Source organism: Tachypleus tridentatus, chromosome 10 (assembly GCF_004210375.1).
Source record: "Tachypleus tridentatus isolate NWPU-2018 chromosome 10, ASM421037v1, whole genome shotgun sequence".
Classification (NCBI taxonomy): Eukaryota; Metazoa; Arthropoda; class Merostomata; order Xiphosura; family Limulidae; genus Tachypleus; species Tachypleus tridentatus.
This window is the reverse complement of record NC_134834.1, coordinates 119,969,633-119,994,270: the sequence shown is the minus strand read 5'-3', so window position 1 is coordinate 119,994,270 and position 24,638 is coordinate 119,969,633. Positions and strand designations below refer to the sequence as shown.

The 24,638-nt window shown below is 33.2% G+C and overlaps 1 protein-coding gene across 4 annotated transcripts in view; it reads left to right on the top strand.

Moving 5' to 3' along the window:
* LOC143230189 (uncharacterized) overlaps positions 1–24,638 on the top strand; it is a 77,015-nt gene that overhangs the window by 45,235 nt on the left and 7,142 nt on the right. For all 4 annotated transcript variants that reach the window (XM_076463318.1, XM_076463316.1, XM_076463317.1 and 1 more), the window contains exons 5-7: positions 9,619–11,001; positions 14,578–14,659; positions 19,927–20,071. In XM_076463318.1, coding sequence (XP_076319433.1) covers positions 9,619–11,001; positions 14,578–14,659; positions 19,927–20,071 — 1,610 coding nt within the window. The remainder of the gene's footprint in view (positions 1–9,618; positions 11,002–14,577; positions 14,660–19,926; positions 20,072–24,638) is intronic.

The window sequence follows — 24,638 nt, the reverse complement described above, 5'->3', positions numbered from 1 at the left end:
ATGTATAGGTTTTCATGCAGATACTACTAAGCTTTAGTGTTGTTTACTTTGATGTAAAGGTTTTCATGCAGAGACTACTAAGCTTTAGTGTTGTTTACTTTGTAAAGGTTTTCATGCAGATACTACTAAGCTTTAGAGTTGTTTACTTTGATGTAAAGGTTTTCATGTAGAGACTACTAAGCTTTAGTGTTGTTTACTTTGATGTAAAGGTTTTCATGTAGAGACTACTAAGCTTTAGTGTTGTTTACTTTGATGTAAAGGTTTTCATGTAGATACTACTAAGCTTTATAGTTGTTTACTTTGATGTAAAGGTTTTCATGTAGAGACTACTAAGCTTTAGTGTTGTTTACTTTGATGTAAAGGTTTTCATGTAGATACTACTAAGCTTTAGAGTTGTTTACTTTGATGTAAAGGTTTTCATGTCATGCTTTAGAGTTGTTTACTTTGATGTATAGGTTTTCATGCAGATACTACTAAGCTTTAGAGTTGTTTACTTTGATGTAAAGGTTTTCATGCAGATACTACTAAGCTTTAGAGTTGTTTACTTTGATGTAAAGGTTTTCATGCAGATACTACTAAGCTTTAGAGTTGTTTACTTTGATGTATAGGTTTTCATGCAGATACTACTAAGCTTTAGAGTTGTTTACTTTGATGTAAAGGTTTTCATGTAGAGACTACTAAGCTTTAGTGTTGTTTACTTTGATGTAAAGGTTTTCATGCAGATACTACTAAGCTTTAGAGTTGTTTACTTTGATGTAAAGGTTTTCATGCAGATACTACTAAGCTTTAGTGTTGTTTACTTTGATGTAAAGGTTTTCATGCAGATACTACTAAGCTTTAGAGTTGTTTACTTTGATGTAAATGTTTTCATGTAGAGACTACTAAGCTTTAGTGTTGTTTACTTTGATGTAAAGGTTTTCATGCAGAGACTACTAAGCTTTAGTGTTGTTTACTTTGATGTAAAGGTTTTCATGCAGATACTACTAAGCTTTAGAGTTGTTTACTTTGATGTAAAGGTTTTCATGTAGAGACTACTAAGCTTTAGTGTTGTTTACTTTGATGTAAAGGTTTTCATGCAGATACCACTACTACTAAGCTTTAGAGTTGTTTACTTTGATGTAAAGGTTTTCATGCAGATACTACTAAGCTTTAGAGTTGTTTACTTTGATGTAAAGGTTTTCATGCAGATACTACTAAGCTTTAGAGTTGTTTACTTTGATGTACTAATGTTGTTTACTTTGATGTAAAGGTTTTCATGCAGATACTACTAAGCTTTAGAGTTGTTTACTTTGATGTAAAGGTTTTCATGCAGATACCACTAAGCTTTAGAGTTGTTTACTTTGATGTAAAGGTTTTCATGCAGATACTACTAAGCTTTAGAGTTGTTTACTTTGATGTAAAGGTTTTCATGCAGATACTACTAAGCTTTAGAGTTGTTTACTTTGATGTATAGGTTTTCATGCAGATACCACTAAGCTTTAGAGTTGTTTACTTTGATGTATAGGTTTTCATGCAGATACTACTAAGCTTTAGAGTTGTTTACTTTGATGTATAGGTTTTCATGCAGATACTACTAAGCTTTAGAGTTGTTTACTTTGATGTATAGGTTTTCATGCAGATACTACTAAGCTTTAGAGTTGTTTACTTTGATGTATAGGTTTTCATGCAGATACTACTAAGCTTTAGAGTTGTTTACTTTGATGTATAGGTTTTCATGCAGATACTACTAAGCTTTAGAGTTGTTTACTTTGATGTAAAGGTTTTCATGCAGAGACCACTAAGCTTTAGTGTTGTTTACTTTGATGTAAAGGTTGTTTAACTTTTGATGTAAAGGTTTTCATGCAGAGACTACTAAGCTTTAGTGTTGTTTACTTTGATGTAAAGGTTTTCATGCAGAGACTACTAAGCTTTAGTGTTGTTTACTTTGATGTAAAGGTTTTCATGCAGATACTACTGCTTTAGAGTTGTTTACTTTGATGTAAAGGTTTTCATGCAGATACTACTAAGCTTTAGTGTTGTTTACTTTGATGTAAAGGTTTTCATGCAGATACTACTAAGCTTTAGTGTTGTTTACTTTGATGTAAAGGTTTTCATGCAGATACTACTAAGCTTTAGTGTTGTTTACTACTTTTAAAGGTTTTCATGCAGATACTACTAAGCTTTAGAGTTGTTTACTTTGATGTAAAGGTTTTCATGCAGAGACTACTAAGCTTTAGTGTTGTTTACTTTGTAAAGGTTTTCATGCAGATACTACTAAGCTTTAGAGTTGTTTACTTTGATGTAAAGGTTTTCATGTAGAGATACTACTAAGCTTTAGTGTTGTTTACTTTAGTGTTGTTTTGTAAAGGTTTTCATGCAGATACTACTAAGCTTTAGAGTTGTTTACTTTGATGTAAAGGTTTTCATGTAGAGACTACTAAGCTTTAGTGTTGTTTACTTTGATGTAAATGTTTTCATGCAGAGACTACTAAGCTTTAGTGTTGTTTACTTTGTAAAGGTTTTCATGCAGATACTACTAAGCTTTAGAGTTGTTTACTTTGATGTAAAGGTTTTCATGTAGAGACTACTAAGCTTTAGTGTTGTTTACTTTGATGTAAATGTTTTCATGCAGATACCACTAAGCTTTAGTGTTGTTTACTTTGATGTAAAGGTTTTCATGCAGATACTACTAAGCTTTAGAGTTGTTTACTTTGATGTAAATGTTTTCATGCAGATACTACTAAGCTTTAGAGTTGTTTACTTTGATGTAAAGGTTTTCATGCAGATACTACTAAGCTTTAGAGTTGTTTACTTTGATGTAAAGGTTTTCATGCAGATACTACTAAGCTTTAGTGTTGTTTACTTTGATGTAAAGGTTTTCATGCAGATACTACTAAGCTTTAGAGTTGTTTACTTTGATGTAAAGGTTTTCATGCAGATACTACTAAGCTTTAGAGTTGTTTACTTTGATGTAAATGTTTTCATGCAGATACTACTAAGCTTTAGTGTTGTTTACTTTGATGTAAATGTTTTCATGTAGAGACTACTAAGCTTTAGTGTTGTTTACTTTGATGTAAAGGTTTTCATGCAGATACTACTAACTTTAAGTTGTTTACTTTATGTAAAGTTTTCATGCAGATACTACTTACTTTAGTGTTGTTTACTTTGATGTAAAGGTTTTCATGCAGATACTACTAAGCTTTAGAGTTGTTTACTTTGATGTAAAGGTTTTCATGCAGATACTACTAAGCTTTAGAGTTGTTTACTTTGATGTAAAGGTTTTCATGCAGATACTACTAAGCTTTAGTGTTGAGGTTTTTGTTTACTTAAGCTTTAGAGTTGTTTACTTTGATGTAAAGGTTTTCATGCAGATACTACTAAGCTTTAGTGTTGTTTACTTTGATGTAAAGGTTTTCATGCAGATACTACTAAGCTTTAGAGTTGTTTACTTTGATGTAAAGGTTTTCATGCAGATACTACTAAGCTTTAGTGTTGTTTAGTTTGATGTAAAGGTTTTCATGCAGAGACTACTAACTTTAGTGTTGTTTACTTTAGTGTTGTTTACTTTATGTAAAGGTTTTCATGCAGATACTACTAAGCTTTAGAGTTGTTTACTTTGATGTAAAGGTTTTCATGTAGAGACTACTAAGCTTTAGTGTTGTTTACTTTGATGTAAAGGTTTTCATGTAGATACTACTAAGCTTTAGTGTTGTTTACTTTGATGTAAAGGTTTTCATGTAGAGACTACTAAGCTTTAGTGTTGTTTACTTTGATGTAAAGGTTTTCATGTTTAGATACTCACTAAGCTTTAGAGTTGTTTACTTTGATGTGTAGAAAGGTTTTCATGCAGATACTACTAAGCTTTAGAGTTGTTTACTTTGATGTAAAGGTTTTCATGTAGATACTACTAAGCTTTAGAGTTGTTTACTTTGATGTAAAGGTTTTCATGCAGATACTACTAAGCTTTAGAGTTGTTTACTTTGATGTATAGGTTTTCATGCAGATACTACTAAGCTTTAGAGTTGTTTACTTTGATGTATAGGTTTTCATGCAGATACTACTAAGCTTTAGAGTTGTTTACTTTGATGTAAAGGTTTTCATGCAGATACTACTAAGCTTTAGAGTTGTTTACTTTGATGTAAAGGTTTTCATGCAGATACTACTAAGCTTTAGATGTTGTTTACTTTGATGTAAAGGTTTTCATGCAGATACTACTAAGCTTTAGAGTTGTTTACTTTGATGTAAAGGTTTTCATGCAGATACTACTAAGCTTTAGAGTTGTTTACTTTGATGTAAAGGTTTTCATGTAGAGATGCTTTAGAGTTGTTTACTTTGATGTATAGGTTTTCATGCAGATACTACTAAGCTTTAGAGTTGTTTACTTTGATGTATAGGTTTTCATGCAGATACTACTAAGCTTTAGAGTTGTTTACTTTGATGTAAAGGTTTTCATGCAGATACTACTAAGCTTTAGAGTTGTTTACTTTGATGTATAGGTTTTCATGCAGATACTACTAAGCTTTAGAGTTGTTTACTTTGATGTATAGGTTTTCATGCAGATACTACTAAGCTTTAGAGTTGTTTACTTTGATGTATAGGTTTTCATGCAGATACTACTAAGCTTTAGAGTTGTTTACTTTGATGTATAGGTTTTCATGCAGATACTACTAAGCTTTAGAGTTGTTTACTTTGATGTATAGGTTTTCATGCAGATACTACTAAGCTTTAGAGTTGTTTACTTTGATGTATAGGTTTTCATGCAGATACTACTAAGCTTTAGAGTTGTTTACTTTGATGTAAAGGTTTTCATGTAGAGACTACTAAGCTTTAGTGTTGTTTACTTTGATGTAAAGGTTTTCATGTAGAGACTACTAAGCTTTAGTGTTGTTTACTTTGATGTAAAGGTTTTCATGTAGAGACTACTAAGCTTTAGTGTTGTTTACTTTGATGTAAAGGTTTTCATGTAGATACTACTAAGCTTTAGTGTTGTTTACTTTGATGTAAAGGTTTTCATGTAGAGACTACTAAGCTTTAGTGTTGTTTACTTTGATGTAAAGGTTTTCACAGATACTACTAACTAAGCTTTAGTGTTGTTTACTTTGATGTAAATGTTTTCATGCAGAGACCTACTAAGCTTTAGTGTTGTTTACTTCTGTAAAGGTTTTCATGCAGATACTACTAAGCTTTAGAGTTGTTTACTTTGATGTAAAGGTTTTCATGTAGAGACTACTAAGCTTTAGTGTTGTTTACTTTGATGTAAAGGTTTTCATGCAGATACTACTAAGCTTTAGAGTTGTTTACTTTGATGTAAAGGTTTTCATGTAGAGACTACTAAGCTTTAGTGTTGTTTACTTTGTAAAGGTTTTCATGCAGATACTACTAAGCTTTAGAGTTGTTTACTTTGATGTAAATGTTTTCATGTAGAGACTACTAAGCTTTAGTGTTGTTTACTTTGATGTAAATGTTTTCATGCAGAGACTACTAAGCTTTAGTGTTGTTTACTTTGTAAAGGTTTTCATGCAGATACTACTAAGCTTTAGAGTTGTTTACTTTGATGTAAAGGTTTTCATGTAGAGACTACTAAGCTTTAGTGTTGTTTACTTTGATGTAAAGGTTTTCATGCAGATACCACTATGCTTTAGTGTTGTTTACTCTGTAAAGGTTTTCATGCAGATACTACTAAGCTTTAGAGTTGTTTACTTTGATATAAATGTTTTCATGCAGATACTACTAAGCTTTAGAGTTGTTTACTTTGATGTAAATGTTTTCATGCAGATACTACTAAGCTTTAGTGTTGTTTACTTTGATGTAAAGGTTTTCATGTAGAGACCACTAAGCTTTAGAGTTGTTTACTTTGATATAAAGGTTTTCATGCAGATACTACTAAGCTTTAGAGTTGTTTACTTTGATGTAAATGTTTTCATGCAGATACTACTAAGCTTTAGTGTTGTTTACTTTGATGTAAAGGTTTTCATGTAGAGACCACTAAGCTTTAGAGTTGTTTACTTTGATGTATAGGTTTTCATGCAGATACTACTAAGCTTTAGAGTTGTTTACTTTGATGTATAGGTTTTCATGCAGATACTACTAAGCTTTAGAGTTGTTTACTTTGATGTATAGGTTTTCATGCAGATACTACTAAGCTTTAGAGTTGTTTACTTTGATGTATAGGTTTTCATGCAGATACTACTAAGCTTTAGAGTTGTTTACTTTGATGTATAGGTTTTCATGCAGATACTACTAAGATACTACTAAGCTTTAGAGTTGTTTACTTTGATGTATAGGTTTTCATGCAGATACTACTAAGCTTTAGAGTTGTTTACTTTGATGTAAAGGTTTTCATGTAGAGACTACTAAGCTTTAGTGTTGTTTACTTTGATGTAAAGGTTTTCATGTAGAGACTACTAAGCTTTAGTGTTGTTTACTTTGATGTAAAGGTTTTCATGTAGAGACTACTAAGCTTTAGTGTTGTTTACTTTGATGTAAAGGTTTTCATGTAGATACTACTAAGCTTTATAGTTGTTTACTTTGATGTAAAGGTTTTCATGTAGAGACTACTAAGCTTTAGTGTTGTTTACTTTGATGTAAAGGTTTTCATGTAGATACTACTAAGCTTTAGTGTTGTTTACTTTGATGTAAATGTTTTCATGCAGAGACTACTAAGCTTTAGTGTTGTTTACTTTGTAAAGGTTTTCATGCAGATACTACTAAGCTTTAGAGTTGTTTACTTTGATGTAAAGGTTTTCATGTAGAGACTACTAAGCTTTAGTGTTGTTTACTTTGTAAAGGTTTTCATGCAGATACTACTAAGCTTTAGAGTTGTTTACTTTGATGTAAAGGTTTTCATGTAGAGACTACTAAGCTTTAGTGTTGTTTACTTTGTAAAGGTTTTCATGCAGATACTACTAAGCTTTAGAGTTGTTTACTTTGATGTAAATGTTTTCATGTAGAGACTACTAAGCTTTAGTGTTGTTTACTTTGATGTAAATGTTTTCATGCAGAGACTACTAAGCTTTAGTGTTGTTTACTTTGTAAAGGTTTTCATGCAGATACTACTAAGCTTTAGAGTTGTTTACTTTGATGTAAAGGTTTTCATGTAGAGACTACTAAGCTTTAGTGTTGTTTACTTTGATGTAAAGGTTTTCATGCAGATACCACTATGCTTTAGTGTTGTTTACTCTGTAAAGGTTTTCATGCAGATACTACTAAGCTTTAGAGTTGTTTACTTTGATATAAATGTTTTCATGCAGATACTACTAAGCTTTAGAGTTGTTTACTTTGATGTAAATGTTTTCATGCAGATACTACTAAGCTTTAGTGTTGTTTACTTTGATGTAAAGGTTTTCATGTAGAGACCACTAAGCTTTAGAGTTGTTTACTTTGATATAAACTTTGATGTAAAGGTTTTCATGCAGATACTACTAAGCTTTAGAGTTGTTTACTTTGATGTAAATGTTTTCATGCAGATACTACTAAGCTTTAGTGTTGTTTACTTTGATGTAAAGGTTTTCATGCAGAGACCACTAAGCTTTAGAGTTGTTTACTTTGATATAAAGGTTTTCATGCAGATACTACTAAGCTTTAGAGTTGTTTACTTTGATGTAAATGTTTTCATGCAGATACTACTAAGCTTTAGTGTTGTTTACTTTGATGTAAAGGTTTTCATGTAGAGACCACTAAGCTTTAGTGTTGTTTACTTTGATGTATAGGTTTTCATGCAGATACTACTAAGCTTTAGAGTTGTTTACTTTGATATAAAGGTTTTCATGCAGATACTACTAAGCTTTAGAGTTGTTTACTTTGATATAAAGGTTTTCATGCAGATACTACTAAGCTTTAGAGTTGTTTACTTTGATGTAAATGTTTTCATGCAGATACTACTAAGCTTTAGTGTTGTTTACTTTGATGTAAAGGTTTTCATGTTTTCATGAGACCACTAAGCTTTAGTGTTGTTTACTTTGATGTATAGGTTTTCATGCAGATACTACTAAGCTTTAGAGTTGTTTACTTTGATGTAAAGGTTTTCATGCAGATACTACTAAGCTTTAGTGTTGTTTACTTTGATGTAAATGTTTTCATGCAGATACTACTAAGCTTTAGAGTTGTTTACTTTGATGTAAAGGTTTTCATGCAGATACTACTAAGCTTTAGAGTTGTTTACTTTGATGTATAGGTTTTCATGCAGATACTACTAAGCTTTAGAGTTGTTTACTTTGATGTAAAGGTTTTCATGTAGAGACCACTAAGCTTTAGTGTTGTTTACTTTGATGTATAGGTTTTCATGCAGATACTACTAAGCTTTAGTGTTGTTTACTTTGATGTAAAGGTTTTCATGCAGATACTACTAAGCTTTATAGTTGTTTACTTTGATGTAAAGGTTTTCATGCAGATACTACTAAGCTTTAGTGTTGTTTACTTTGATGTAAAGGTTTTCATGCAGATACTACTAAGCTTTAGAGTTGTTTACTTTGATGTATAGGTTTTCATGCAGATACTACTAAGCTTTAGTGTTGTTTACTTTGATGTAAAGGTTTTCATGCAGATACTACTAAGCTTTATAGTTGTTTACTTTGATGTAAAGGTTTTCATGCAGATACTACTAAGCTTTAGTGTTGTTTACTTTGATGTAAAGGTTTTCATGCAGATACTACTAAGCTTTAGAGTTGTTTACTTTGATATAAAGGTTTTCATGCAGAGACAACTGAGCTTTAGTGTTGTTTACTTTGATATAAAGGTTTTCATGCAGATACTACTAAGCTTTAGAGTTGTTTACTTTGTAAAGGTTTTCATGCAGAGACTACTAAGCTTTAGAGTTGTTTACTTTGATGTATCTATGTTTTCATGCAGAGACTACTAAGCTTTAGAGTTGTTTACTTTGATGTATCTATGTTTTCATGCAGAGACTACTAAGCTTTAGTGTTGTTTACTTTGATGTATAGGTTTTCATGCAGAAACTACTAAGCTTTAGTGTTGTTTACTTTGATGTATAGGTTTTCATGCAGAGACTACTAAGCTTTAGTGTTGTTTACTTTGATGTATAGGTTTTCATGCAGAGACTACTAAGCTTTAGTGTCGTTTACTTTGATGTATAGGTTTTCATGCAGAGACTACTAAGCTTTAGTGTTGTTTACTTTGATGTAAAGGTTTTCATGCAGAGACTACTAAGCTTTAGAGTTGTTTACTTTGTAAAGGTTTTCATGTAGAGACTACTAAGCTTTAGAGCTTACTTTGATGTAAAGGTTTTCATGCAGAGACTACTAAACTTTAGAGCTTACTTTGATGTAAAGGTTTTCATGCAGAGACTACTAAGCTTTATGGTTGTTTAATTTAGTGTTTTGGGTTTTAGGTGAAGACTGCTGGACTGTTGATTGGTCTGACTTTGTGTAATAATTTAGAGAGTAATTGCTCTTTAAGTATTTCATATTTTCAACTGCATGTGAAAGATAGCTGTTTCAGTAGGTGATCTAATAAGTTAGTATTAGAAGTAGTATTTTGAATAGACTATAGAATTTTCATGCAAGTTTCTTTGACATAAAAAAAAAAATTGTTTAGAAAATGAAATTATGTAATTGAAATATTTAAAATATGAAAACAGTGATTGTTTCTTCAATAGTAAGCATTGACTTTGTCTCTCATCAGACTTTCAGCCTCCAGCAGAAGGTCAGCCTTCTCAGAATGGACAAGAATATTGTGTAACAAGTACTCAACCAACTGCAGTGTCTGCATCATCTACTCCAAGTATGAGCTCTTCACGAGAAGATGACACAAACCCATACATTCCAATCAGTGAATGCATCAGTGGAAAGCCAGTTTTAAATGGCTCTCCAAAATATCCTGGAATGACTTGTGAACCTTTTCCTGGGGACATACCACCCCCTCCTCCGAAAGTGTTACCTCGTGAGCAAAGAATATTATCGGGAGAGTTTTATGATATCCCTAGATCTTTGAACCTGCAAACAGAGAAGATTGGTAATAGAACTTCACCAGACCCTACATTTGAAGAAATGTACAAAGTTCCCCCTTTAGCACGCAAAACAGAAAGAGAAGCCACTGATCAGTATGAAGACATGTGGTCAACACCTCCTCAGGTGAACTGGAGTACGTACCCCCGAGAAACTCCAGACAACCCACCAGAGGGTGCTTTAGTTTCTCAAAACAGTAGTGAGATTTTTACATATGATAATATACCTGTTGTGCATAATACAGCTGTTCAGGTGGAACTAGTTAGAAGAGAGGCTCAAGAGTTAGCAGAACAGCTCAGACAGTTAGCCGTGGCCGATCCACTATTACAGGTTTCTTGTCAGCCAGACTTATCAGATTCTGGTGAAGCCACACTGAGCAAACCTCCTCCAAGACCTCCAAAACCTCCCAGTTTGAGGGAGAAACAGAGGTATGAAAATGTAGAGTTAACTCCACTAGGCATCTGCTCCAGTTCTGACCTTTATGACATACCTCCCTCAGCTGTAAAGGGGGTTATTTCAAACACAACTCAACCTTTTCAAGTGGTTGTACCACTAAAAGCAGAACCTCCCATTAATGAAGATCTTTCACCTTCTCTCAGTGTACCCCTTCCTTCCCAGAATATTACAAAAGGCCATGAAACTGTGAATACAGAATCCCACTTGGATGACATGTACGATTTCCCCAAGATGCGCAGTGAAGACAGTTTAAATGTTCCTGTGCCACCTCCGGCTTCAACAAACTCCAGTCTTCGTAAACCTCGTCGTCACGCTTACACAAATGCTCCTCCGGGATTGTTCAACGGAAAGGAAACAGTGTTTAACTATGAATACAGACCCAGTCTGGTGCCTTGCGATGGATATCTCAGTATGGACACCAAAAAACCAGAGTTGTACACTGAGATGTCCAGAGAGTCCAAATGTCCAGCTTCTCCCTCACAACTTGGTATGTATGCTAACATACCAACTAGTCCTACCATTTCTCCTAGTGCCTCATCTTTCACGCCCCCTATTGTCAACAGAGACCTGAAGCCAAAACGAAAAACGTCTGATACTGACAACAGTAAGCTCTTTCTGTCTTACTAGAATATACTAAATATACTGATTATTTCTAAGTTATTTTTTAGATGTTACTACAGCCACTTACTGATTATTTCTAAGTTATTTCTTAGATGTTACTATGGTACACCTTTGTTTTGCCTTGTTCTATATACTAAATGTGTGTGTGTGTGTGTGCTCTAGACTTTAGATTTGTTTTCATTAAGTATATTTTATGACATCTGTTGCTTTTATGATGTGTACTTTTAACAAACTTGATCTTTCTTTGTTCAGAAGTTTTTATCAGATATATGAACATACAAGTACTTGTAACTGTATAACTGACAACTTTTAAAAACAAATGTTCAACTTACAAATGATAAACTATAAATTTAGATGTAGACTTTACAGAAGTTTTTCTAAATATAATTCTAATAATTTGAATTGCAACAATTGAAATGTTTTGCCTTTAACCCGTCCTTACTTTCCTGTTAGCCACATTACTATAAATAGATATAAGTTTTGAAACCATTAGATTTTAGTCTAATTGAGCTACTCATAGGCTTTCTAGCCAGTATTAATACTAACATTACTTGTAGTGTACAGTTATAAATATGAGTGCCAACAAGTGTTACACATTTACTGGTAGTGGTAATAAAGGTCTAATTAGGGCTTCCCCACAACAACCTGGACTGACCCTAGTTTGTAGTAACAGGTTCTCAAAGTGACAATCTATAACACTGTATGAAATATTTGTGAATCATGTGTCAGATGTCTAACGAGAGTACAACGTTTAACACTGTATGAAATATTTGTGAATCATGTGTCAGATGTCTAACGAGAGTGCAACGTTTAACACTGTATGAAATATTTGTGAATCATGTGTCAGATGTCTAACGCGAGTATAACGTTTAACACTGTATGAAATATTCGTGAATCACGTAAGACGTCTAACGCGAGTACAACGTTTAACACTGTATGAAATATTCGTGAATCACGTAAGACGTCTAACGCGAAAGTACAACGTTTAACACTGTATGAAATATTCGTGAATCATGTAACGTAGTACAACGTTTAACACTGTATGAAATACGTGAATCATGTAAGGCGTCTGTAGTACAACGTTTAACACTGTATGAAATATTCGTGAATCATGTAAGACGTCTAACGCGAGTACAACGTTTAACACTGTATGAAATATTCGTGAATCATGTAAGACGTCTAACGCGAGTACAACGTTTAACACTGTATGAAATATTCGTGAATCATGTAAGACGTCTAACGCGAGTACAACGTTTAACACTGTATGAAATATTCATGAATCGGGTGTCAGACATCTAACATGAATACTACACTAGTGACTCATCACATTTGTTTATCAATACCAATGCTGTTCATCAAAAATATGTTTCTTTACACATTTTGAAAATTAATTTGATTTCCAGTAACAAAAGTATTCAACTAACCTAAACATGGTGTAAGACTATAGCCAGAAGTAGTGGTTGTTTTTAATGAATTTACTAATGCTTTTATGCTGATGAAGTTTTAGTTTCTTAGGAACATTTTTCTGAATGTATTATAAAGTTATATGTTTATTTACATCAACATTTACCTCTTGTGGAAATTTGTAGGGTGAAGTCTGTGGAAGGCTATTAATTATATTTTTAGGTTACAGGTCTTATACAATATTGCATGTACGACACTTTAAGGTGAACTTGTACATTATTGTATCTGAAGACAGGATTTTCTCTAATTTTTTATGTACTTTTGCCACAGATATATAATATTTTAGACTTTATATATTTTGTCATATTCTGAATTAACTTATTGTGATTAATAAGAAATAAAGTTAGTATTTTAATTTCTGTACAGCTGGGGAGAGTTTCCTATAAACAAAACTTGTGTTTTGTTTTTTTTCCCATTTTTCTGTCCATCCCAAAGATTAACTTTATTTTACAAAGAACCTCTCACCCCTTGAAAATGTGTTTATACATTTCTTGATTTTAAAATGTTTACCTTAGCTTTTGTACAGGTCTTGGTTTAAATTTTTCTATGGTCCCACATCAAGTGGTTTAATGATTCACTAATAAAACATAGCTTTGAAAACAGGTGTGAAGAAAGTAAGATAGAGTAACAATTTAAGTATTGCATATTAACAGGATAAATATGTAGATTTAAGTGTTTCTATAAACTTTATTTTCAGTTCCTTTCATTGTAAACTGTGAAATTTGTTTGTTAAATTATATCTGTTTGAAAGCTACAGAGAACATCAGATGAGGTTCACTTGTATATAGTAGATACAGGTTGAATGGGTAAAAAAGAAAACTGAAACATTCGACACAATGACAAATGTACAATGGTTAGAAGTTTATACAGTTGTCAAATACAAGTATTTTACCTGGAATATATAAACAATAGGAAGGAAAGTCACATGACTAAAGTTGCTTAAAGCATAATAAAAGCATTTTGTTAATGTGTGGCTCTCTGTTTAAATATGGTGTTATTTTTTAATAGATATAAGATATACTATGGTTTTATTGAGTTGCAATGTTCATAAGGTGTTTTTTAATAATGTCTCCAAATATAATAAAATTTCTATTAAATTACATAAGTTAATTTGACTGTTTGGTGAATACAATAGGTGAGTGAGAAAAGTTTATTGTTTGTGTTTATCCTATTCAAACAACATACATAAGTAGCCTAATTCTGTTCTTAATTATATGTAATTGTGGTATGTATACGTATCACCAGAGCTACACATTATTTAATTGTCAGTGTTTATAAAAGAACTGTGTTGGATTACTGCATGTTTGGAAAACAGTGACAATTACGTGATGGTTTTACTTAACATTAGCAATTTATTTGCCAAGTGGGACATAAAACTTTTGAGAAATGTTAAGACAATATTACACATTTAGGATTATTTTACTTACATGGGTTACAGAGGTATGTTGTGTTAATTGATTAAACAATTAGCAAGTAATAATAAATTACCTGCTTCTTCTGTGACCACAAAAAATGTTATGTTAGTTGTGAGGAATGTGTGTTTATGTGCATTAGGAATTTGTTTTTGTACGATTAGTATATTCATATGAAAATAATGACCTTACTTTGTATTTAGATGTACTTAACACTTTCACTTTGTATTAAGATATTTTACTGTAATATGAAAACCAACATTTATTCTTCAGTGATTTTGTGTCAAAATTGTGGATGATTGATTGAGCAGATCTAGTGTGGTTAACATTATTATACGCTTGTTTCTTTTCAGGATTTTTTATTTATAAATAATACATTGTTTACTTATACAATGTAATAAAAGGTGTACTCCATCTGAAAATTTAATAGAATTTTAACATTTTTCATGTATTTTCTTTACATCATGTGCGTTTTACATTATAAGTGTATCCCTACTGTTATTTGAGAGCTACTTTTATATATACCTTCCCTACGAGGATAGATTTGTACTTAATGTAAATAAGTAATAGTTGTATATATAATAAAGCTGTTGTAATGATGCATATGTTTTATGTACGTCTGCAGCAAAATAACTGGCAACAATGAATATTAAAGTGAATGAAAACAACTTTGTTTTCTTTAGTTGTAGGTATTATGACACTTGCACCTCCACCACCTGGAAGAATCCATTTTGGCAGAACTAAACGTAGTTTTCGTAAACTAAGGTAGGTGTGTGTACTGTCTCTTTTAGTGGAATTTGTTTATGTAGAGTGTATTTAAATTAATTTGGTTGTGATGCTAACTTATTGAAACAAACTACTGTTAATGGAAAGCTACTGTTAAAGATCACATCTCAAATTAATTGGGTTAAATTTTGGTTAAAAAGAATGTAAGATTCTCCATATTGTTCTAATTACTTGTTAACTTCAGTTCAGAACAAGATGAAACACGTTTGTTCGATACATTACTATTCTAATACATTAACTAAAGCTAGGAATCACATGAAACACCTTTGTTCAATATATTACTATACTAATACATTAACTAAAGCTAGGAATCACATGAAACACCTTTGTTTGATATATTACTATACTAATACATTAACTAAAGCTAGGAATCACATGAAACACCTTTGTTTGATATATTACTATACTAATACATTACCTAAAGCTAGGAATCACATGAAACACCTTTGTTCGATATATTACTATACTAATACATTACCTAAAGCTAGGAATCACATGAAACACCTTTGTTCGATATATTACTATACTAATACATTAACTAAAGCTAGGAATCACATGAAACACCTTTGTTTGATATATTACTATACTAATACATTACCTAAAGCTAGGAATCACATGAAACACCTTTGTTCGATATATTACTATACTAATACATTAACTAAAGCTAGGAATCACATGAAACACCTTTGTTTGATATATTACTATACTAATACATTAACTAAAGCTAGGAATCACATGAAACACCTTTGTTTGATATATTACTATACTAATACATTACCTAAAGCTAGGAATCACATGAAACACCTTTGTTTGATATATTACTATACTAATACATTACCTAAAGCTAGGAATCACATGAAACACCTTTGTTTGATATATTACTATACTAATACATTACCTAAAGCTAGGAATCACATGAAACACCTTTGTTGAAACACCTTTGTTTGATATATTACTATACTAATACATTAATTAAAGCTAGGAATCACATGAAACACCTTTGTTCGATATATTACTATACTAATACATTAATTAAAGCTAGGAATCACATGAAACACATTTGTTCGATATATTACTATACTAATACATTAACTAAAGCTAGGAATCACATGAAACACCTTTGTTCGATATATTACTATACTAATACATTACCTAAAGCTAGGAATCACATGAAACACCTTTGTTCATGAAACACCTTTGTTCGATATATTACTATACTAATACATTAATTAAAGCTAGGAATCACATGAAACATATTTGTTATATATTACTATACTATACATTACTATACTTGATATATTACATTAACTAAAGCTAGGAATCACATGAAACACGTTTGTTTGATATATTACTAAAGCTAGGAATACTAATACATTACCTAAAGCTAAAGGAATCACATGAAACACGTTTGTTTGATATATTACTATACTAATACATTAACTAAAGCTACCTTTGGAATCACATGAAACACCTTTGTTTGATATATTACTATACTAATACATTACACTGAAAAGCTAAAGGAATCACATGAAACACCTTTGTTTGATATATTACTATACTAATACATTAACTAAAGCTAGGAATCACATGAAACACACATGAAACGTTTGTTTGATATATTACTATACTAATACATTAACTAAAGCTAGGAATCACATGAAACACCTTTGTTCGATATATTACTATTCTAATACATTACCTAAAGCTAGGAATCACATGAAACACCTTTGTTCGATACATTACTATTCTAATACATTAACTAAAGCTAGGAATCACATGAAACACCTTTGTTCGATATATTACTATACTAATACATTACCTAAAGCTAGGAATCACATGAAACATGTTTGTTTGATACATTACTATACTAATACATTAACTAAAGCTAGGAATCACATGAAACACCTTTGCAAGGGTTTGTAGGAAAGAGTTATTATTGTAAGTAGTAGTTCAGACTACACTTGAAACTATGATTTTTGTTGTAGGAACATTTTAATTATTAGAAATAGTCCAGACTACACTTTAAACCATGATTTTTGTTGTAAGAACATTTTAATTATTAGAAATAGTCCAGACTACACTTTAAACCATGATTTTTGTTGTAAGAACATTTTAATTATTAGAAATAGTCCAGACTACACTTTAAACCATGATTTTTGTTGTAGGAACATTTTAATTATTAGAAATAGTCCAGACTACACTTTAAACCATGATTTTTGTTGTAGGAACATTTTAATTATTAGAAATAGTCCAGACTACACTTTAAACCATGATTTTTGTTTTAAGAATGTTTTAATTCTTATATATGTTATATTTCTTTTCGTTATTCATGGCGTGGCCATGCTGCACTACTGTCTCAACAATACAATTTCCAATGTTCGGTGCCCTTATGTTATTTTAGTGTCTACTGATTGACTGACAGACAACACACAACTGTGTAACAGTGCAAATTGTCTGTCAAATATGAGTTCTATGAAGGTTTCATCTGCAAAGCTTGAGAATTGTCTGTCAGATATATGACCTAAAGCGTTTTCAGAAATAGCTCAGACCACAGTTTGAACCCATGATGTTTATTGTAAAAACATCCTTATTTTAAAAAGTGGTCCAGAACACACTTTAACCCATGATTTCTGCTGCACAAACTTGTTATTGTAAGAAGTTATCCAGATAACACTTTCTGCCCAGGAAATTTGTAGTAACATTAATTTTGTCTTATGGCATATATATATGCCAAAAAAACACATTAAATTCAAACAAAATATGCTGCATTTAAAAAAAAAAAATGATCCTATAGAACAAGCTACCAATGGGATTATAAAACGTATCCTAGGTTTTGGATTTAATAAAAACATTTTAGGGAAAATTATTAAATTATTCTGTAATAAATACAAAAATATACTAAATAAATATAAAGAAAGTAAAATCAGAGAAATTATACTATAAAATATGGTTCAATGTCGTGTTAATTAGTACCTATACCATACTGGGAGCATGAACACTACCTTCAAGAGGTAAGCTTTATCTTACTTATCCCCAAATGGTAGTACATTATTTTTTATTTTATTTATGTTTATCTTTACTTATTCTTATTTAACTTGGGAGAGCAGTCACCTTCCCCTTCCCACAACTGTATTCAGGCAGTGAAGGGTGGGATATTGTTGGTTTGAGCACCCACATCTGCCCCCCGCTAGTACAGCAGTAAGTCTACAGATTTACAATGCTAAAATCAGGGGTTCGATTACTTTTGGTGAGCTCAGTAGATAGCCCAATGTGGCTTTGATACAAGAAAAACACATGCACCCACATCTAGCTCTTCTTGTATGAGACTAGCGAATTGGAGGCTTAGACTGATACAGTGTATCCCCACTGCAATGTGGGTCCTACTTCTACAGTCACCTTCAAAACCTAGGATACATTTTATAATCCCATGTTGGAGCTTGTATCCAAGTATATGTTTTAAAAAATGCAGCATATTTTGTTTGATTTTAATGTGTTTTATTTTGGCTTAGAGCCTTAGAAGGTTATGGTATGATTAATCATAGGTTGGAATTTGCTGTTTCTAATGCAGTCTTTCTTCATGATTTTGTTTACTTATTTAACTTTGTTTAGATGTATTTAATTCCACCAAAACTTAGGATACATTTTATAATCCCACATTGTAGCTTGTACCCTAGGATGTTTTTTTACAAAATCCAGTGTATTCTGTTTAATTTTAATGTGTTTTGTTTTGGCTTAAAAATTATGGTTATAATATATATATATTATATGCTAGTAAATCTCTGGACAGTGAATATCTTTTGTGTTTGTCTTCTTAAATGTGAACTGTATTTTCATTTCAATACAGCATACCGTGAATTAGACTAAAGTGAATTTTAATTTTCTTTTTTAAATCAATTTTCACCTCTAACAGTAAACAAGTTTGTTTTGTTGTTGAAAACTAGCATCTGTTACATAAAAAGGTAGTGTTTTAATAATGGATGTAAACATAGGTTTCATGTTGTAACACTTTTATGTTCTGAGTATGATCATGTTTCATGATATAACTTGAGCTTCCTTATTTCAGTTCTGCCATAAAATCATGTTAAAAAACAACAACAAAATACTTCAGTCTCAGACATAACTTAATATTTAGTTTATATCAACACACATTTTCTTGTTTCTTTAAACTGTTTTAGTTTTACTTAACTGTATCTCACAGCTGTGAAAGTGCTTACATGTGGTGAAGTCTTGAATATTCTTGTCGTTGTAGCTTGTTTTCCCTGAATAGTTGTCTGATATTGACATGTGGACAGCTTGGATTTTCAACAAAGAACGTGTGCATTTTCTTAGAATGGTAGAAATGTAACACTTGATACTATATATTTTTGTTTTCTAATGTACAAATTATGCCTGATACTAGAAGTAGGTGGCGTTGATACCATGTGATACTGAGTATCAGGGATGGAACTATACTATTCAAACAAGAAGCACCACTCACACAATTTGATGAATTTTTCTTTGTGTCAAACCTAAAATAATATTTCTTACTCCAATTTTGCAAAATCTAAATTGTGTATGTATACATAGTAATAAGTTTTTGAAGTATTGTAGCTTATTATTAGTAATGATGTTTGCATGCTAGAGTTTATTTGTAGGCTAAGATACTAATTTATAATCTTTCACCAGAATTATGCATGCCAGTCGTGTGATGACAGCTGTTCTTCCCTAGTTAGATAACACACAACTTAAACATGTTGATGAATGATATCTGAAGCTATAAACATCGTTCTCTGCTTTATTAGTAAAAGTGTTAATACCAGCTGTTCTGAGATGCAGTCTTATTTCAAGTGGGTTTCTCCTCATCAAGAGAGAGTAACTGAAGCTGTTTATGTACTTCTTAACAAAGGCTGGACAGTCTTACTTCATTGAACTATCTCTTCCCTTAGACATATAATTTGTGAAATAACAAAAGTTAGATCCTAACTTTCTTCGTTTCATAAATTGGTGTTGTAGGAAGTTACTTTGTTAGGGATAACAGAATCACTTGTAGTAACTGTGCCTCAACTTATTGTAGATTAACAAGTAATTAGGAAAAGTTACACTCCCCATTTTTTGTATGCTTGTTCAGTGCAGAGTGGAACATGAAATATGATTCATACTCTGTGTGTGATCTAAACATTTTTAACAAATTTTGTAAGTTGTGTATGTACAGAATATTGTAAAAACTGTTTTTGTACTTACTGCTAGTTTACTGTTCTCTTCTTAAGAGCTGCTCCAAGTCCAACCCCTTCTGGGGAAGTTCATACTCCTCCTCCCCTACCAAGCAGACTTAAGTGTCAGTCGGAGCACTCCACTTCTGATGACGATTTCTCAAGTTCAGGGGGGAGTCGTCGTAATTCAGCCACAGAGGAGGTAAGTTATAGCTTGTTAAAGAGTTTACTTTTAAAGTGTTGAGTATTACTTTTTTTTTTTGTAACCAACCAATACGTTTATATACAGTTGAGATTATCCTGGAAGATAACAAACGTCTCTTAAGTTCATTTATTAATCCTGAAATATATGTGTTATAAACTAAAGCAAGTCAATTTCTTCCCATGTTAGATTCACTTGAACCCATTTTAATTACTATGCAACCTGATTTCTGCCTATATGTCTAATTATGAGTTGTCGTTCAATCTTTTAGCACGTGAATGTGACCTGATTTCTGCCTGTATGTCTAATTACGTGTTGTCGTTCAATCTTTCAACATGTGAATGTGACCTGATTTCTGCCTATATGTCTAATTACGTGTTGTCGTTTAATCTTTCAACATGTGAATGTGACCTGATTTCTACTTTTTGCCTGTGCTCATGAAACCCTGGCATTGCTGCAGTGTCCTTGTTTGATATTGTAGTACATTCTCTAGTAGGGCTCCATGGGTGGTGGGGGTTAGTGGGCACTGAAATTTTCCTTTTTTTATAATGGATCCTCCAAATAAAAACTTAAATAAAATAGTGAAAAACAGGCTATAGGTAAACGACCACGTCTTGAAGTTTCTGAGCAGCAATCTTAAACATCTGTACCACCTGTTGCACCCCATTTTCTTATCCTACATTCTCTTTCAGACAAACATTTAGGGCAAATGACTCCATTTTTTATTCAGAAGGGACTGGAGGGACTTGCTGGCTCTCCAAAGTCAGTAAAGAAGCTTTGATCTGGTGACATATTGGTGGAAACATCCACATCTCAACACAGTGGACTCCTCTTGCATTCAAAGGCAATTGGGGTTATACCTATTGAGGTTACACCTCATGCTACTTTGAATTCGTCACAAGGAGTTATTGTTGAGAGGGATTTGAAGAACATCCCCGAGTCGGAGATTCTCGCTGGTTTCTCCACCCAAGGAGATTCTGCAGTGAGGCATTTCTCTACTTGGAAAGATGGAATTACAATGCTGACCAATATCCTTGTTCTGACATTTACATCACCATGTCCACCTGTCACCATCAAGGCAGGTTATCTTAATTGCAAGGTGCGGCTGTACATTCCAAACCCTCTCTGATGTTTCCAGTATTAGAGGTTCAGTCACTCAAAGACGTCATGTTGTGGATCCCTGACATGTGCTCGTTGTGGTGGCATGGACCATGATGCTTATGAGTGTGAAACGGACCTTCATTGCATCAATTGCAATGGCTCTCACCAATTCTACTTTCATTCTTGCCTTAAATGGTTGGAAGAAAAAGTGGTTCATCATTTGAAAACAATTCATAACCTTACTTACCCTGAGGCTTGAATGTTGCCGTCCATCACTTCATCTCGGACGTGTGCTGCTGCACTTCGTTCCACCAGTACGGTGGGAGTGCAGACAGATCTCTCTGTTCCTCCAAAAGAATTGTTCTCAAAACAAATGAAAAGTCTTTTGGCCTTCATGGTTAAAAAAGTTGATGCATCAACTTCAACACCCATTTCTGTCCCTTAATACATTCCAACAAATCCCAAGATCCACATCCTTTGATTTCGTGTACAGGCATTTCCTCGGGTACATCTTCTTCTCTCCAAGATGCAAAATGATCATTTGTTCACGTCCTTAGTCACTGGAATCCTCTTCCAACAGCAAAGACCTTCCCAGTCAACCCAGGGCAGGATCCATGGAGGCCGACAGACCTCCCACGAAAAAAGACAGTAAAGAAAAAATATGTGGTTGTAAACAGTAGGGTTTTCCACCCAATTTGCCTACACATAAGTATAAATGACCACCTTGATACAATGGAACTCTCTAAGTTTACGTTCTGATTTGGATGACATCAAAACTGATTGTTTCCTTCCATCCTGTATGTCTTTCCTTACAGGAAACATTTCTGAAACCTGCTGATACAGTTACCTTTTGGTAGTTTTCTATGTACAGAAATGACAGGCTGTGTGATGGACAAGTGCATGGAGGGGTGACACTCTTGGTTGATCAGCATATGCCCACCCTGTCTTTGCCACTCGACACAACCTTGGAGGCCGTAGCCATCTGTGTTTCCTTGGGTCATACCATCACTGTTTGTTCTCTCTACCTGTCACCTGGAGAGACATATGATCAATCAGACCTTGATGCTCTCATTAAACAGTTGCTGTCTCCTTTTTAATCCTGGGGTACTTTAATGGACATCATCCCCTCTGGGGAAGTGCTGATATTGATAGGAGGGATAACTCTGTAGTGTGTATGCTCTCTAATCACAACCTTTCTCTTTTCAGTTCTGGTTCTTTCACTTATTTTCATGCACCTAGTCAGTCCTTTACTGCTATTGATCTCTCAGTTTGCTCCCCTTCACTATTCTTCCATTTTTAATGAAGGGTTGACAATAATCCACGAGTGATCATTTTCCTATAATTTTGAGAGATACTGGCCGTGGTCCATGCCACCCCACCCTCTTGCCCCTGTGGAAGCTGGATCATGCAAACTGGCCCTGTTTCACTGCTTCTGTAGAACTTGATCCTGCCATCATCTGTAAGCCATCAGTAGATGACTGTGTGGCAGCAGTAACTGACTGTATTATACAAGCAGCTGCTCAATGTATTTCTATAACCTTGACACATTTTCCACTATATCCTCGTCTGTGGTGGAATCCTGCCTGCCACATGGCATGAAAAGCTCAAAAACAGGCCTGGTATACTTTCTGTAGATATCCCACACTATTGAACCTCATCGCTTTCCAGAGGCCTCGAGCACTTGCTCGGTGGGTAAGATGTCAAAACCAAAAGGAATCTTGGATTAAGTTCACAACCAGCATATCTTCTACCACTAGTTCCAAAGTCATATGGGACAAGATTCGAAAGGTCAGTGGGCAATATAATTCCGTCCCCTGTCAATCTTGCTCTCTGATGGCCAAGAAGTAACTGATACCTGGAGCACTGCCAATACTCTAGGTGAAAGCTTTTACTGGGTATTCTGCACCTCTGCTTCTTTTTCCATCTTCTTAGCCACCAAGACTTGGGCAAAGCGATCACTTCTTTCCTTTTGAGCATATTGTCTCTATGACTATAATCGTCCATTTACACTGGTGGAACTCAAACTGGCAGTACATTGGTTGGATCTGATGATGTACACTATAACATGCTGGGTCATCTATCTCCTGCTTCTCTTGCTACTCTTCTGATTGTTTTTAACTGGATCTGGCAGGAGAATGTTTTTCCTAATGCCTGGTGCCAGGCTATTGCCCTACCTTTCTCTAAGCCTGGAAAGGATCCCAAGATTCCTTCAAACTACTGTTCAGTTGCTTTGACGAGCTGGCTCTGTAAGACTTTAGAGAGGATGGTTAATGCTCGTCTTGTTTGGTTCCTCGAATCAACCAATCTCCTCTCATCCACCCAGTGTTGGTTCCAACGATAGTCCTACACCGTGGACCACCTGATTTGACTTGAAACATCAATCAGAGAAGGCTTTCTCAAAGACAACATTTTGTATCAATATTCTTTGACATTGAGAAGGCTTATGATACAACTAGGCTACGCATTGGTCAGAGTTTTTTAGCTCATCATTTTCTTTTATCTGTAACTGATGCACCAGTGTGTAGTTTGTGTAACACTCAGGTCACAATAAGTCACATTTTACTGTTTTGCCAACATTACGACTCTCAATGACGACACCATTTTAAACATGTTCTCTCCCAAGGTTTATCCATGATGTTAGACAATGTTATTGGTGGTGATGACACTGTCCACTTTGGTAATGTTTTTAGTTTTATAAAGGCCATTAATCTTTTTAATGCCATTCAAGTTTTTTATTTTACACATTATACCTTTTTTAATGTGATTCCCTTTTAAGAATCAAAGTTTATCTAGTTTGATTTGAAATTAGAAAATGGCTGTAATGTCAAATAACCCAACCAGGACTGGAAAGGCCAACTTCAGGTGACTAACACTGCTGTTTGAGCTACCTGTTAGTCATCCTGGGGAGTTGTTATTAAAATTTTGCTACAAGTCTTTTAAAACTTTTATTACTCTTTGGAAATGGCCATAATGTCAAATAACTCAGAATCAAGACTGGAAAAGCCATCTTCAGGTGACTGATGGTGGTTTTTGTACTTACCTGTTAGTCTTTCTGGTGAGTTATGATAATTATAATTACACTGCAGAAAGTCCTTTACAACTTGTATTACTGTAGTTTTTCTCTTCACATTGTAAACTATATGTAAACATTGGTTTTATGTTATTTTTAAACTTTGTTTTGTTTTACCTTGATTTCCTTTTATGAATTTTACTAAATTAATTTAATTTTAACTTTTACTTGATGTTTGGCACAGATAACCTCGCTGCATTGTGCCATAAAACACCAAATCAATCAACCAACCAATCTGCCTAATTGCATGTTGTCGTCTAATCTTTCAAAATGTGAATGTGATCTGATTTCTGCCTTCTGCTTAGTTACATGTTGTCTAAACCTTCGACGCATGAACTTGGTCTGATTTTCACTTTGTCTGTTTTTCTAATTATATGTTTTCTGTTCTTTCAGTAC